The sequence below is a fragment of the Nothobranchius furzeri genome, chromosome 4, assembly GCF_043380555.1.
Source record: "Nothobranchius furzeri strain GRZ-AD chromosome 4, NfurGRZ-RIMD1, whole genome shotgun sequence".
Classification (NCBI taxonomy): Eukaryota; Metazoa; Chordata; class Actinopteri; order Cyprinodontiformes; family Nothobranchiidae; genus Nothobranchius; species Nothobranchius furzeri.
Genome location: NC_091744.1, coordinates 64,444,256 through 64,460,301, shown reverse-complemented (window position 1 = coordinate 64,460,301; position 16,046 = coordinate 64,444,256). Strand labels below are relative to the sequence as shown.

General features: G+C 40.8%; 1 protein-coding gene across 1 annotated transcript; it reads right to left on the bottom strand.

Annotated features, from left to right (window-relative positions):
- Positions 1-336: 336 nt before the first annotated feature.
- On the bottom strand, positions 337-14,215 carry LOC107388508 (protogenin B). The gene is made up of 19 exons (XM_015964081.3): positions 14,072-14,215; positions 13,392-13,691; positions 9,919-10,063; positions 9,662-9,795; positions 9,280-9,576; positions 9,016-9,175; positions 8,651-8,898; positions 7,958-8,122; positions 7,535-7,840; positions 6,666-6,851; positions 4,983-5,078; positions 4,701-4,887; positions 4,485-4,612; positions 4,217-4,387; positions 3,690-3,872; positions 3,432-3,555; positions 3,220-3,358; positions 2,616-2,723; positions 337-2,537 (listed from the first exon to the last, which is right to left on the bottom strand). Exons 1-19 carry the CDS (start codon positions 14,136-14,138, stop codon positions 2,124-2,126), a joined length of 3,558 nt encoding a protein of 1,185 aa, XP_015819567.2. The 5' UTR covers positions 14,139-14,215; the 3' UTR covers positions 337-2,123.
- Between the last annotated feature and the right edge of the window lie 1,831 nt (positions 14,216-16,046).

Here is a 16,046-nt window from a genome sequence, read left to right as displayed (position 1 = left end):
TTAATATAGCGTAATATTGTTTTTGGATGGTAAAAAGTGCAGGGGTCAAACCTTGACTTTGGAAAAAGTGGGGGGGACATGCCCCCCCCCCCCCCCAAAGTTACGTCCATGAAGCTAGCCAATAGGCTATAATGGAAAAAATAAACTTTTGATAATCTTTTTTCCTATTGAACCATGCCTATTCATCGATATATATCGTTATTGAATTATTGTCCAGCCCTAGTCTCAACTAAGGTTTAAAATAAACCTAAATTCATGTCTTCTTGCCACTTGCAACCTTAAAAAAAACCCAGAAATAATTCAATACAATGAAACATAACAAATGAAGATTTTTTTTTACGAACAATTTTATTACCTAATCTTTGTTACAAGGTTCAGAGTATCAAAAAAGTCTGTTTGCAACATTTCAACGCATAAAATCTTATATTTTGTTGCTCACTTTGGTTTAAAAGATGTGTTTTGGTACTCAAAATCAAACATTAGAAATCTTAAATAACATAAATCTACATTCTACGTCTAACTACAAAACCTGTGACAGCAAATTTTCCAAATTCATCTCACAAAGTAATTATCCACCTGGCAAAATGAACTTTAGTCAAGACATGTTTTTGAAAATGTCACATTACAATTTGAGAAATGTTTTTGTTTACAACATTGTGCTAAAAAGACCATCTAAAATATTTGAGTGTAACCCAAAATTTGTATGAAAATTCAAGGCTCTTACATGTCACGCTTACAAAAATAAGATCAATGGTAAACGGTCTCTCTAGTAGCAAACTCACTGGAAATTAGCACTTTTGAATGCAAATGATGTATGAAATGTAAATGAAAAAAAATCACTATATAACAGAGACTTTGACATCCTTTGGTTAGGATTTTTAGTATTACAACGATATAAAAATTGATTATGTTGCTCTTCACAGAGGGTTTCCAGTATGATAGTCAGAATCCTTCACTGTCACTCCTGGACAGGGAATACACCAAAGAGAGTAAGATCATTTATGAATTGTGATGAAAGAATTTCTCAAATAAAAACAATTCTTAACATTCATCACTGGTAGGGCACATGGGATCTTTGGTTTAGTGACGATTCTTTGCATCTTTGCACGGCATCGCACCAAGGATCAACTGTATAAAATAAGCTGTACCCATCTGAGGAAGAAGACAACTCTTTGGATAATAGCATCGGCATTCCCGCTGCATTCAGCAATGGTCTAGAAGGCAGATGGAGCACAAGGCTTGTGTTAAAGCTTTCACCAGAATAAAGCACTAAATCACATTTACAAAGAGAAACCAGCATCATTTGAAGACAATTTTACATCTCTGGCAGCTATTAGTAATAGTTTGGCAAACATCAGCTATATTTTTGGTTACCTTATATTTTCTTTTGGATCATCAAAATTCTTTGGGTACAGATCATTTGTGTCTTTGGATCTAACCTTTGTTGTAAAGCCTTTTGTATAATAAGACAATGTTAAAGCTTTGAGTTCAGTGCACTAAAATGCCAAACAATACTGTTTCATAAAGCTAAAATAGTCTGACATACTAATGCACTTGTCATCTTCATAACAAAGACAAAAAATAAAACAAAAGCTCTTTTAACCATGAAAAAGAGAATTTAGGATGTAATTTCCTAAAAGACGTTAGAAGACACTGAAATAAAGTGTTTTCACTTTGTCCCCCTGAGTGTTAGATAATACTGCAGAATACGTGGTTAAAGGGAGGTAGTAAGTATTTAAAAAACAGAAAGCTGAGGTAGATAATCTGTCTAAAAGGTGGCTCCGCTTTATCTTTCACTCCAGTGGGGAAGGACTTAAATATATGTATCACAGTTCCACTCTGACATTCTTTTTAAACATTCATCATGGGTGAGCTTGGGTTAGGACAGACACTGCCAAACACACATACAGGTAGAAAGTTGTCAATTAAAAAAGGGAGAAAATTAAATTTCATGGACATTCATACTAAATCCTAAGGAACGTCCAAAGCGAAAGCACGTTCCTTCCACTGCAGCAGCTGGCTTCCTGATCCCATGTGTCATTTTGGGGCTTCTCTCAGGAAGTGAATGAGGTAGAAGTGGCGTAGCTTTGGCCGCTGGAGAGCAGACACAGGCCTGCAGAGATTCAGGTGCTTGCTGCTTTGGAAGTGTGCAGGGTAGGATGAGAGTCATCGGAGGTGCCGGACAGCCAGGAAGCATCAGAGGCAGACGGATGAAAGGGATGATTCGGCATCCTCTCTGCTTCCACTTTATAATACGGCTTCAGCTCTGAACCGGCAGGACCACTGTCTGATTCAGATGACTCAGCTCCTGAACTGAGGGTGGTTTGTGGGTGGCTCATCTCCCCGTTGCTTTCTTCGTTGGAATAGTTTCCAGAATCTCCCGTCTCCTGACTGCCCTCGCCGGCGTGAGACTTGTTCGAGTGAAAAGGTCCGTAGATGATCTCCCGGGAAGAAGGAGGCAGAGGAGCTGAGCCCAGACGTTCGTCATATCTCAGGACAGTTTTACCAGCTTCATACAAGCTGGCTCTAGTCTCAACCTGAAGAGACAGAGACAAAATGAAGACACAGTCCAAACAAACCAGTTTGAAAAATAAACTTAGTTTCTTGTCACTTACATCAGTTCCAGGTGGGTTTCTGATCTCTTTTTTGAAAAGGAGCCATCTCCTGCTTTGGATTTTGTTGCTGACTGGACCGGCACTGTTTATGACAATATTACATCCACCCTGCAACAATTATATGACCAAGATGTTAATGGCTGATAGAAGATAAAGTAACGGTTAGGGATGTAAGAAAATATCAATATGGCAATATATTGCGATATTTTTCCTGTGATATTATATCGATATTTAACAGCCAATTATCGAATTTTTGGAAGAATTTACATGCAAACTTTTGTGTATTTTCTTTTTTTTTGTGCAATTCAAATGCCAACCACTAGTTGGCAGCAGTGTGCAGTTGATTTTGTTTCCACTATAAAAATGTAAATCCCTTTATTATGGTTCAGATACCTCATGTTCAACATGTTAAGTATCAGTGGACTGTTTATGGAATACATTCAAATATTGTCTGGCTGCATGTATCACAATATATTGTGATATATCGTATCGTCTCCCCTGTTTCGTATCGCCAGAATTTCACCAATACACATCTCTAATAACTGTGAGACCTGTAACCATCAGCAACATTCAGGAGCTTTTTCACTTTTCCCGTTTTCCTCACCTTAGAATCCATAAAGTGATCACTAATCATGGGTAGAAAGGCCTCCATGTTCTCTGGGCGGTAGTCATTGGGCAGAGGCAAACCAGTGAGTGGACCTTCAGAAGCTCCCACAGCAATCACTTTGGAGCTAGAAGATTTTCTGTAGGTCACATATCGATGAAGTTAGTGAGCATTCTTTCTTTTTTTGACTTCTGCACAATGATAGTTGGTACCTTGGCTTTCCCTTGCTGATCAGGATCAGGGCACACATGGCAATACAGGTTAAGGCAATGCTGACACCAACCATGATCCCAGTCATAGAGCGCTGGTCTATGTGGTAGAGGCCGTCAGAAAACACTGGAAGATAAAAATACATAAGCTGTAGTCAGAAGTACGGACATTAGCAAAAGGCTTTGCTACATCTTAACTTCAGTCAAGTCAAACTAAAGAATGTGATCACTCTCTGTTCTTCAGTGTTTCCAGTTGCTGACCTGCTGGATCTGGGGAGTTTTCAGAGTGCCTAGGGTTCTTGCTGCGATGGACAAGTCCATGCTTTAGTGCCAGCTCCACAGGCTCAGAGAAAGGTCCGTCACCGACCTTGTTGGAGGCACACAGCTTCACCAGGTAGACGTTCCCCTGCTCCAGCTTCTCTAATAAGGCCATCGTGTGACTTCCTACAGAACAACAAACGAGATTCAGAAGAACTATTAATAATGCACACAAAGTCATACAGTTCGTGTTTAAGTGATTGGTTCATGTCATATAATCAATGAAATTCAACAGAGAAGAATTTACGAAATAACAAAATTATTAACATGGCAAAAAAGCATTTCATTTGAGCCCCCAAGTGGTTTCACAGTGCTTTAAAGAACAAATAAATAAATAAATAATTTACAAGCTTACTAATTATAGTCTTTAGAAATCTAATATGAGGCACCATTTTGTTGTTTCTGATTAATATCTTTGACTTTACAAAGCTGCAGTTTGACCCAGTTTTAATAGGAAATGGGATGCTCACCCTCCCTCTGTATTCGTTGCCAGTGTCCAGCCATCCAAGCTTTCTGTGATGCGTACAGGATGCTGTAGTGGGTGACCACCATGTTAGGCTCCGAGAGCTCCCTCCAGGACACCAGAGCAGTGTCGTCCTCAATCAGAGTTACTCGCACTCCTGCAGGAGCTTGGCTTGGTGCTGCAGACATAAGAACTGATGGTCATTTCAATTTGCACACTAGAGAGAATGCAACATAATCCTGGTGGTGTCATGCTACTTGTGTCCATTTTATTACCGGCCGGCAGGGTCTGATGGTAAACAACCGAACTCCAGGGACTCGACATCTGATCCACATGCAGACGCACGACAAACTCATATCGAGTGTTTGGAATTAAATTCCGAACAGTAACACTCTGCTTGGTACTGTGAAGGAAAACAATCATACATTTAATGCATCTTAGGGAATGAATAACGCAATGGTACGAAGATGCAGCATTTTAAAGGAGCTTACGTTTGCAGGTAGCGTATGTCTGAGACATTATGAGTGCCCACGGGTGTGTAGCGAACTGTGTAGCTGACGGCTTTTCCAGCAGAAAACGCAGGATGACTCCAACGCAGAGAAACGGCAGAAGAATTGCTGGTCAACACAGTGACCTGATGTGGAGGAGGAGGGGCTGCAGCCACTTGGTCTCTAGCCGCTGAAAGAAGAAAACAAAAATCACAATTATTAAAGCGATGAGAGCAAGATTCAGAGGCAAACTGATTGAAATAAACGCCACGATGATGCACTCACACACACATCCTGGAGTGCTAATGGTTTGGTCCGTCTGGTGACCATCTCCTGCTTTACCGACGGCCAGAATCTTGACGTGATACTTTCTTCTTGGATCTGGAACATACAAGGAAAAAAAACTTAAAAAGAGAACTAAAAAACACACACCAATGTCCCTACGATAAAAAAAGCAGACATGAGAGCACTGAGCAGCAGGAGTGAACGTCTGCTTGATTTAGCTGCTCAGAATAGGTCACGCATGGACAATGCAGGGCCTCCTGCATAACCTTAACATGTCATTTATCGTGTGTTGTTCTGTGTGAAAGCATGAGAAAAATCAACAAACCCTGGGGCCCAGTGACACAGCTAGGAATAGATTACCACCACAAACCTGTTAAAACTAAATGTGAAGAAATTAGACTTTTAGGTGAGTTACAAGAGCAAAAACTACACACCTAACACAGGAGACGTGAGATGTACAACACTGTCTGAGTTTTGGACATAACCAGGAGCCGGGAAGATCACCGAGGTCTCTGGATGAGAATGTTTCTGAGAACCCACCATTACCCCAGGCTCTAAATCACGATGTTTTTAAGCAGCGTTAAGATTTGTTTTACGTCTAACATGTGAAGGGTCAGCCTTTAGGTACTGACCAATGACAGCAGAGTGTCCAGGCTCATTTTGGGGGGCTGGGCTACGGGAAGTGTTCAGCTGCTGGGATCCTAGACCCATGGGACTTTGTGGGGGTTTACTGGGGGTCACCAAGCCAGGCCAGCGTAGAACAGAAGGAATCTGGGTGCACAGTTGCAGGACAGGAGGTGGGCCCCTTTTGCTTCCCCTTTTCACGGCCGCTGCTTTTGTGTTTTAGCCTTAAACTTGGGACGGCAGCATAGATGACAGAATCAGTAATAGCAATGAACATGAATCCAAACAGGAAGTTATTAAAGTATTATCAGTAAAAAACAAAAGGGGTTTACATTTATATAAAGTTACAGATGCATATAATTTAAGTAAAAATGGAAAGTCACAGTAAATCTACTCAACTGTCCTAATGATGGTTTGATGTCAAATGAACATAAACTACTAGACTATAAATAAAAGGCTACATCACATGTTTCACTTTTTCGCACTATAGTTCTGGTCAACGTCGCTCCTGGAAAGCTGGGGTTTATTTACATGAACGGCACAGATGACCAGTAGGGGTGGGGTCATTAATCCAAGACTGCTGTCTCACGGCCAGAGGTCAGAGGCCAAGGGCTCGGACCAGATTTGGCTCATCCCAAGGGTCTTTGTTTGTGTGCACCAGAGTCCAGCTAAAGGGAGGTGGTGGCCAGGGTCTTCCCAGAGCCGGTCTGGCCCAGGACGGAGCACAATGGCTATGCATAATTAAGCAAGCCTCTGGATGGGAAAGGGTGGTGGGAGGGACATCTGGTTACTGACCTCTAACCCCAAGAGCCTGTTCTCAAACAATGTTGCAGGAACACTGGAGGAGGCTGCTGGTTAAGTAAGAGAGGTCAGCTCATATTGATCAGGACAGAGGGTGAAAATGCAAATGCAGCAACTGCCCACTGAATCAAATTAGGTGATGCAAAAAAGACCCATGTGAGTGAGAACCCATCGGTCACTCAGATCTAATTGGTAGACATTCAAACAGATAGTCAAATACATCCATGTACGTCTTCTCTTTGCCCTCTCATTACTCACCAAGTCCCCCAATGGTGTGGGTGAAGGTTTGAGCCTGGAGCACGATGATAGGCTGCTCCGGTTGGCCTTCCTCATGGTAGCACAATCGAAAACCCCGAACAACCACAGAGTCAGGGGAGGTCTGCCAGCGGGCCACAATGGAGGTGCAGTTAAGAGGCTCAAGTTGAAGAATGGGGGCTGAAGGCACTGAGGAAGAGAGGATGAAACAACAAGCATGGGGTCAATACAAACTTAAAGGTAGAGTATTAAAACAGCACAGAGAATACCTAAAACTAATTCACCAATATAACAAGACAGAGACAGAGAAAAGTGAATGATTTACATTCAACTGTGAAAAATGTACACTTTAATTTACAGCTTGGTTTGTAAAACCAGCTACCAAAAAAAAACTTATTATCAAATCCAAAAACTACCTTTTCTGTCACTGAGCTCAACAACTATAAATACAAGCAGAGTGTCTAATATTTCCTCCAGACAAAATTTAGCTATGGTGGACAAAAACCTCCCCCCCAACGCAGCAGGTCATTAAAATAGGCAATTCTTTCCCCCCATATGGAAGCCTGAGGCCCTCTCTTTATGACCCGTGACTGAGGCCACTTTAACATCACTGACAGCGAGGGGCAAAGGTTTCTGGGTAACCATCACAAAGACTGTGGGACAATGCTACAAGAGCAAACTCTAATCATATGCCCAATACACCACATGAACTCTGGGAAACCAGAGCATCAATGCAGAAATAAGGCAAAGGCTTAAAGAAACCAAGTTTCACCACCACGGTTACCTAATGTTTTACCTAAGGCGAACCAACATGTACATAAATATTTCACAGTTTGTTATTTTAAGAATTCCCAACAACACGTCATGCTTACCCTTGTTGCTGGAGATCTTGGTTGTACGGTGTGAAGTCCAGGCTGAAGGTTCACACCAGCCCACACGTGTAGATGCAGCCATGCGGAGCAGGTAGATGGTGTCAGGCTGCAGGCCAGCTAACAGATACTCAGTGCTGTTCTGTGGCAGCTCCACGTTTGTGAGTGTGTCATCAGAAGCTGTGCGATAGGAAAGTCTGTAGGCTAAAACTTGCCCACGGCTAATCTTGGCCGGCAGCGGCTGCCAGCTCACGTGGATGTCCGTCGAACTGTGGCTGGTCAGAGTTAACTCCGGAGTACGCAGTGGTACTGCAGAAAAGCATGGGAGTCAGTTAATTACAACACATGGTTAGTTACAGTACTCTAGCTTAAAGTTTAAAACATTTATCACTACAGAGTCTGACAGTCTCAGTGCCTTGTGCTTACCATCCTCCAGAGTATGCTGACTGACTTGGTCTGACATTCGACTGGCTCCCATCGGCATATAAGCCACGATGTAAAAGCTGTAGTTTCGCGCCGGCTCCAGGTCATCGATGATGTAACTGGTTGTGTCGTTACCGATAACAACCTGGTATTCTTCGTTGTTTAAACCTGACAAACAAACAAAAACAAATCATCTGGTGGTCAAGCATACATGAAAAAAATATTATAAAGTAATGCTTACAGTTTCTGTGTGATGCATTTGTTTATTTACACACGTGTAACACAAGGCACTGACTCCTAACTGTTTTATGACCCACTAAAACAACCCTCATTAAACATGTAAAATACTCGGCTTTACAGTTCCCTAACAATAAGTTTAGAGGTTAACTCTGTTGGCTTGCAAGACTGTAACATATTTCAGTGGCCTGTCCCTTTAAGAGGGAGCAGACGGAGCTGGGGAGCGGACAAAGGGCCGGCCAGGCCTGTTGTTTTTTAAGTTAAGTTGCCATTCTGAGTCACCCTTGACCTCGGCTCCATGCAGCAACAGCAGATGGCCCCCAACCAAGAAAAGCTGATCACACAGTGATGTAGCGTTCTAAGGTTTACAGCGACTGTGCATCTTTTCATACTGCTGTTCCTCAAAGTTTGTCATCAAGCTCTAAAAAGGATAAGATCTTTGCCTCATCTTAGTCTCACCTTCTGCCTTCATATAGTGGATGGAGTAGGCAATGACTTTGTCAGCATTGTAGAGAGGTTTCTCCCATGCCAGTAGGATGGCTGAGCTGGAGATGGTCTCAGCATGGACGTTTCTTGGCGCACTGGGCCTGTCCTCAGACATGACCACTATTAGGCGGGCCAAGGACAGCACAGAACCCTGCTCATTCTCTGCTACACACTGATAGATGGCATCATCCTCAGGGATAATCTGGGTGATTACCAGCTTACTGTGAAACAAATAAACAAGAAAACATAAAGGTATGTTCTTTAGAAAGAATGTTTACATTTTTTTTTATTGTATTTAGGTAAACACATTCTGAGCCATCACTCCTGATAAAGTATACCTGTTGTACATCTTAATCCTCCCATTTAGGTGAACCAGCTCTCCATTCTTTAGCCAGCTGATGCGCGGTGAGGGCACTCCCTCTGCTTGGCACATAAATCGGGTGGTGCCTGCTCTTGGACGGGTCTGGCTCTCAGGCTTTTCAACAATGGATGGCGGCACTGAAACACATATTTATGATAAAAGTTGATGAAAACACGGTCTGATGCGTACAATAATAAATACTTGCATCTAACACTTCAGAGGTGTAAAGAACGTATGGTACCTAGAACTGTGAGGTTGGCAGCAGCAGTAGTATGGTTGCGAGTTCCGGGTGTGGTGGCCCTGCAGAGGTAGATTCCACTGTGTTTGGGGTTAACATCAGTAATGACCAGGTTCCCATTGCCCAGCACTTTGGCGTTGTAAACATCAATGGGTTTACTGTCAGCTCGGCTCCAGGAGATGATGGGGGAAGGATTACCTGTGGCCACACACTCCAGCACCACAGTTTGGTGAAGGGAAGCTGTAACGTTCTGAGGTCCAGCAATGATTTGGGGCTTCTGATGGGGTTTAGGGCCTAGCTCTACACAAGACAGAAGAAATGTTAATAACATTGTTATCTAAAGTGAGTTAATGCTCATTAAGTTGTGCTCATCCATTTACTGTACCTTTACTGACTGTGAGTGTGGCCTCTCTACTCTTTAAACGGCTGGCGATGTTAGTTGCCACACATCGATATCGTCCAGCATCTTTCAGTTGCACGTTGTGTATTTGAAGGACTCCATTAAACAAAACTGTTATTCTAAAAGCATAAAAATTCAATTTGAAACAAATTTTAGGTAAATGTAGCCACTAGTACTATTTTACCAATGCAAACAGAATGCTTACAGTGGAGTCTCAAATTACTGAAAGTGTTTGCAGGTACCTGTCTGTCTGCAGTGGCAGCATGCTTTGGTTGAACTCCCAGGTGATGGTGGCTGGAGGAGAAGAGGTGACTGCACAGGAAAATCGAGCCACAGAGCCTTCAGACACCACCACGTTAACAGGGTGCAGCTCAAACTCTGTGATTCCTGTAAAAACAATAATACACATGTCAGAAATGCATTTTTCTTTAAAATCTCACCTAAAACTATTGTTTCTGAAGATGCGTCGTTCTAGTCATACGCCTGTTTTTGAAGAATGTTAACTCATCAAATGAGAAGAATTGATCTCTGTAAGCACTTGCTTTTGTGCAGATGAGGAATAGTGTCCCATTGTGATTAGCTGGCCAGATCAATGGATCAATTGCAAGAATGACAGTGAATGATGCATCATTATAGAGATAAAAACTAATCAATGCAATTTGCATTAAAAGAATAACAATATAAAAGATGACAAAGGAAATGCAAATATAAGTAAAACTATGAAATAGAAAGTACATAAATCATAAGGTTTTCTGCATCAGAGCATAATGTAATGCATCTGATCTCAACCATATAAAACAATCTTCTCTTTGGTCTCGTCAGTCTGCAACAGAGGACCCTCACTAAAATGCTTTAACATTGTTTTTCAGTGTTACAGAAGTTTAGTGAGGGTTTTCAGATGCAACTTTGCTAACTTCAGCAAAATTGGAATGAATTTTTTTAAAAGAGACTTTCTCCTGCATTGTAGGCTTTTTCTTAACTCACTATTATTTAACATTATAAATGAGACCTATAGACACAAATGTAGCTCTTGTATTTTTTTAACCTACTTTTCATACTACTGCATGGTCTGAACTATGGGTGAACTTGAAATTGTCTTAGAACTGATACATTCAATCTTAAAATTGAAGAATATTTGACTTATTCTTCACCACATCAGTTCTGCACAGTCTATCATTCTGCTGGACCCAGAAAATGATCACACTAAGTTTACAAATCTCTAAAAACTCCCAACATAACCCTTTATTCATGCCCATTCAAAAGTCTGTCAATAGTCACCAAATAAGCGACCCCCCCCCCCCCCATCTGCATTTACGTGAGGCCCACTCAATCCCATATCATCAATGACCTTAATTCATTAAGGTGATAAGTCCCTCCCTTCCCCCCTCGCTCAAGGAGAAGAAGTCAATACCATGTTATAGAGAATCAATACCCGTGTTGTCCCTCTGAAACTTCACGTTTAAACCCCGCAGCTTTAGGGGAGCAAAATTACCGAACAATGCTTTACTTAGGATCAAATGATTTCAGAATCTACAAACAAACAGGCTATTCTGCTCTTGAAGTCAACTAAACCTTCTGCCATTACATCTTGTAAGGCTGTTTGGTGATTGTTTGCAGAACTTTTTCAGGGACTTTCAACGAGATTAAGATGCTAAATCATACTGAATGTCTGGTGGTAGTTTTGTCTGTTCAACAACAGAAGACTGGTAAGCACTGTGAAATGACACAACTAGCAAGACGTTAGAAATATTAATATAATCTAATACAGCTTGGACCAGTGATGCAGGTGGTGGGTGTGGTCTATCTGCTAACATGGTCACGTCTGTGGAAAAGAACAAATCAATGTTTAGGCCAAGCAGCACAAAGGTTCTCTGAAAAGGTCAGCGCTCACTTCAACCCCCCCCCCCCCCCCCCATCAATTCTGCCCCAAAACTGTGGCCAGATCCAAATGTTTACCAATATTCTTAAAAAATTAGCTGAAAAAGAATTGTTTGCTTTGAGCCTGAGATCACTGTGGACTCTGGACTCCTTTAAAAAACAGTGAAGACTCACTTGTTCAAGTTGGCTTTTGTATGACCTTCTTCACCACTCTATTCTGCTCTCCCCACCTATTCCACCTTCCTCAGGATCCACTGATTTCCCCCTTTCCTAGTCACTTTCTCTCTTTCTTAACATTTTTGTAATCACAATTGTCTATTTTTTTTGCTCATTTTAAATATATTTTTTAACCATTTTCTAAATTATGTTTTATATTTTCACATTTTTTGTTTTTGTGAAGCGCCTCGTGAGAGGCGCTATAGAAATGATACTTTCTCCTTTGTTGTTGTTAGTTCACATTTGCAAATGTGTATCGTCTTATTTTGTAAATATTCTATGACAAAACAGCTGAGATGCAGAGTGATGAACTCCGAAGGCAAAAATAAGAAAAAAATCTTTAAAGATGTAAAACTGTTTCTGAAGACTGAAACTCCCCAAAGTTGGAGATCTGGGTCTTTTTGCTCACATCACAAAGCTTTGTTCTTGATAGGCTAGAGGTCGGGTCTAGTGAAAGTGATTGTGGTTAGGGGGAAAACAACAGCCCCCCCCCCCCCCCCCCCCAGCCAGAACAGGCCTGTGACATCACAAAGCCTCTCCACTGCTGACCCCCGACCCCTGGGACCTCTGGACAGAAGGGGAACGTAAAGGAGACCCATCCTCCACTCTCAGCTGACCAAAAACTCTTTCACTGACTCAGACAGAAACCAAGACTAAACTTGAATTTGGATTCTTTATGTGAGCAATTTGATTAGAAGTTTTTTGTTGTTTATTGTAGATGACAAAAACCCACAAAGAGCTCAATGAGATGTTTCCCCCTGCAGACGCGTCACTATTAATATAAAATATCCTTTCTTCTTCCTCTAAACCTTCTCCGCCATGAAGTATGGATAGTTTTTAAATGTTGTGGATTAGGTCATTTAGCGAAAATCTTTCTACTTCACTGTCAGTGTCAAAATCAGCAAACTGCAAGTTCCAACCTCGTCTCCATGACACCAGCCATGGGATATCCTTTCTAAGACCTTTAAAAAGAATACACGGTAGACCAGGCTCACTGAATAGAAGCAGCTGTCTTGCCCTGTGATATGTGGACAAACAAATGCCCTGAGATCCAGCCTTTTCTTGCAGGGCAGTCGGGGGCACAGCAAACAAAAGCTGAAAAGGCAAAAGGCCTTTCAGAGATTCCTCTGTGTAGCCGTCCATTCTGCAACTACACAAAGCCCTGGTCCGAAGTCACAATGAATCCTGCAAACATTTAAACAGACAAACTGTGGTCATTTCTAACTTTTTACTGGTGTTTACGTATTACCTTTATATGTGGACAAGTGGCACCATTCCTCAAAAAGTAAAGAACTACAAACTCTGGACGGCCTGTTTATAGAGCAGTTATGAGGTTTTGAATTGACTCTCTAGTCTATTCTGTCTCCTAAATGCTCCGAAAACTAGCCTGCCAACATGGAAACCCATTTAAGTTTGTTTTTGTTTTGTTTTTTTTGCTGTGAAACAAAAAAGTGTTCAGGACATCTGCTACTTATAATCCATGAAAAGCTTGAAAGTTGGATAGCATGGAAGTAAACATAACCAGAGAGTGGAACCAATCACCATCGGTAAAAAAAAAAAAAAAAAAAAAAAAAAAAAAAAAAGTCAGCAGCAACTATTTGGTTTTACTCCTCATACTTACTTGCGATAGTCAGATGTGATCTTTGGCTTAAGATAGCTCCATATCTGTTTTGGGAGAGGCACTGGTAATATCCTTCATCTGAATCTTCCTTGGTATGCTTTATCTTTGGTATGAACAAGGAGCCATTAGGCAGAAAATGTATGTGTTCACTTTCTGCCAGTCTGATCCCATTCTTGAGCCACCTGATGGTGACTGGAGGCTGTCCATGTGCCTGACAGTCCAACACAGCAGGATCCTTTGGTAGAACAGTAACATCACTGGGTTCTGTGATGAAGGACAGCTCACTAAAACATAAAACACCTACAGGAAGAGAGTGGTGCATTAATGAAGGGCTGGAACTGTCTAAAAAAAATCATAATTATGATTTAATTGACTAAACTTTTTTCCGTGTCTAACCATTTTTTTCTCACAAAAAGTGAATTATAATAAAATAATATATAATATAAAAGTGATGTAAAAGTATGTGATTAAAAAATACTCGTCAAAAATAGAACCAATGGGAATCACAATAAAGCGTCAGTAACACAACCTTCCCCTTTTACGCTTCGAGTCACAAACAAATCCGTTTAAAAACACATGAAGCATAAACAGATAACATCTTTCACCAGGTGGGAGTTGTGCACAAATTAGCCATTAAATGATAAGATACTGGCAAGTATACAAAATAATACAATACTTACTCGTTAAAGGAATAAACAACACAAAAAGAAGCCAGCTCCGGCTCCATTTCATCTTAAAATTGGCCATTTATCCAGACTGTTGTGTCATTTTCCCCCTCAGAGAGCCGCCGGTCCCCAGCGTGCTACCCGGTCGTCCTCAGCGTCACTAGTGAGGCGGACAGAGGACCAGCCGCTCTACCGGGGGCCGGGGAGCTCGCCCCACCCATCACGCATGCGCAGTGACATTAGAAGCGGGGCCCGGGAATGAAAACAAAACATGTGATTTGCAATAATCATCTATTAAACAATTGAAGATGAGAGTGAAACGAAAGCACTCTTCTCAAAGATCATTCCTAATTTTTAAAATCTTTTTTCATATTTTCTAAATAAATGTTGGTGTAATTTGTGTCTGAATGTGTTTTTCTTGGTGTAAGCTTGTCAGGTTTTATGGCAACATAGAAACACATGGAAGAAAGGATTACACCTGATATATTTATTGGTGTAATAATGTTATTCCAATGTTTCATTTAAAAGTTGTCAAATCTGCCTACAATTTTTGGACGTTTCTACAGCATGTATACAATCTAGTTCACTGTTTTCTAATCTAAAGTGAGCATCACAGAGTGTATAGAACGTAATAAGCCTTTAGCTCAAGTAAATGGATGTCTGAATCTTAATTTACCACTGGCAACAAGTACATTTGCAATATAAAATTTTACAAGAGCATCCACAGTGATAATTGTCATTTACCAATGTGTAAAAATGTATGTCTGAGCAGCATCTGCTCTTTCCACAGATCCTGGTAATTATGAAAAGATATTGATGGCTGCAGGTCAGCTGCTTAATGAATTCATATATTGATCCAGCATCCCTGTTGACAGTGACCCTCCCTTTTCACCAGCCCTCATTCTGCAGTGACACAATGGGATCCAGCTGGTATCGGCTGTGCTGTATCAGCAAAGCACTGATCTAACAGAGCAGGTAAATAAAGTCCTCACATTCAGACTGCTAACTACCTTTTACGTATATCACAATTCTCCCATCTTTCCTCTACTACATCTATAAATGTTTCTAATGGATTTTTGCCACAAGCTTGAACCTTCAGACTTCAATATGCAATCAAATGAGAAGAGCAGAGTTTAATTATGTATTGATTACAGCCAGCTATTGATTGAATAATTGAAAGCCTTATAGTTATAATTTAAAGCTCAAAATGGCTGTCAGATTTATCACATCTGATAATCTGTTTATTCAGTGGTGTGGATTTTAAGGTTATTTTATCAAAGATAAAAAGAATTTCTATGCTTACTTAAAACATATCTTATGGCTTTAGTTTAAGTAAAGGTTTCTATATTTGGCATTAGTAGACAAATTATTTGAATGTAAGCTGAGTAACCCCAATATTTACGCACAAACTTGATTGGAGTATTTAATTTATTACTAGTATTTATTTTTCACGGATGTAAAAAGGCTTCATTCACTTTTTGAAACGTCACTTAACTGCAGCAAACTAAATAAATGAAGAATAAAAGTCCACATATTCCTCTCAGAATCATTTAAATCCGATTGCTAAACGTGTTGTGGAAGCAGAGATAACCACCGCGCTCCACATGGCTAAAAGTCCGGCTGTTGGGCCACAATCGATAGGGTTAAGGTCATTAACATGTTATGAATGCCACGAGGCCCTGGGAAAGCAGAGCACATGACCACTGATGTGAGCTCCGATTGGCTGGAGCTTGTCTCTAGGAGAGGCCATCCCCCACTGACCTAAGATGTCAATTGATGAGTTGATGACCTCTGACCTTGTGGTTAGGGTGTGATGGAGAGTTTGCATTTGTTTCACTGGACAAATAATATTTGTTTAGAATAATTAAAAAAGCAATGTTCAGTTTGTTTAAATGAAAAAATAAACCACATTGTAGATACATTCAATAATATTTCTATTTCTATATATTACTATTTTGTTTTAAAAGGTAAAATAAACCTAATTTAAAAG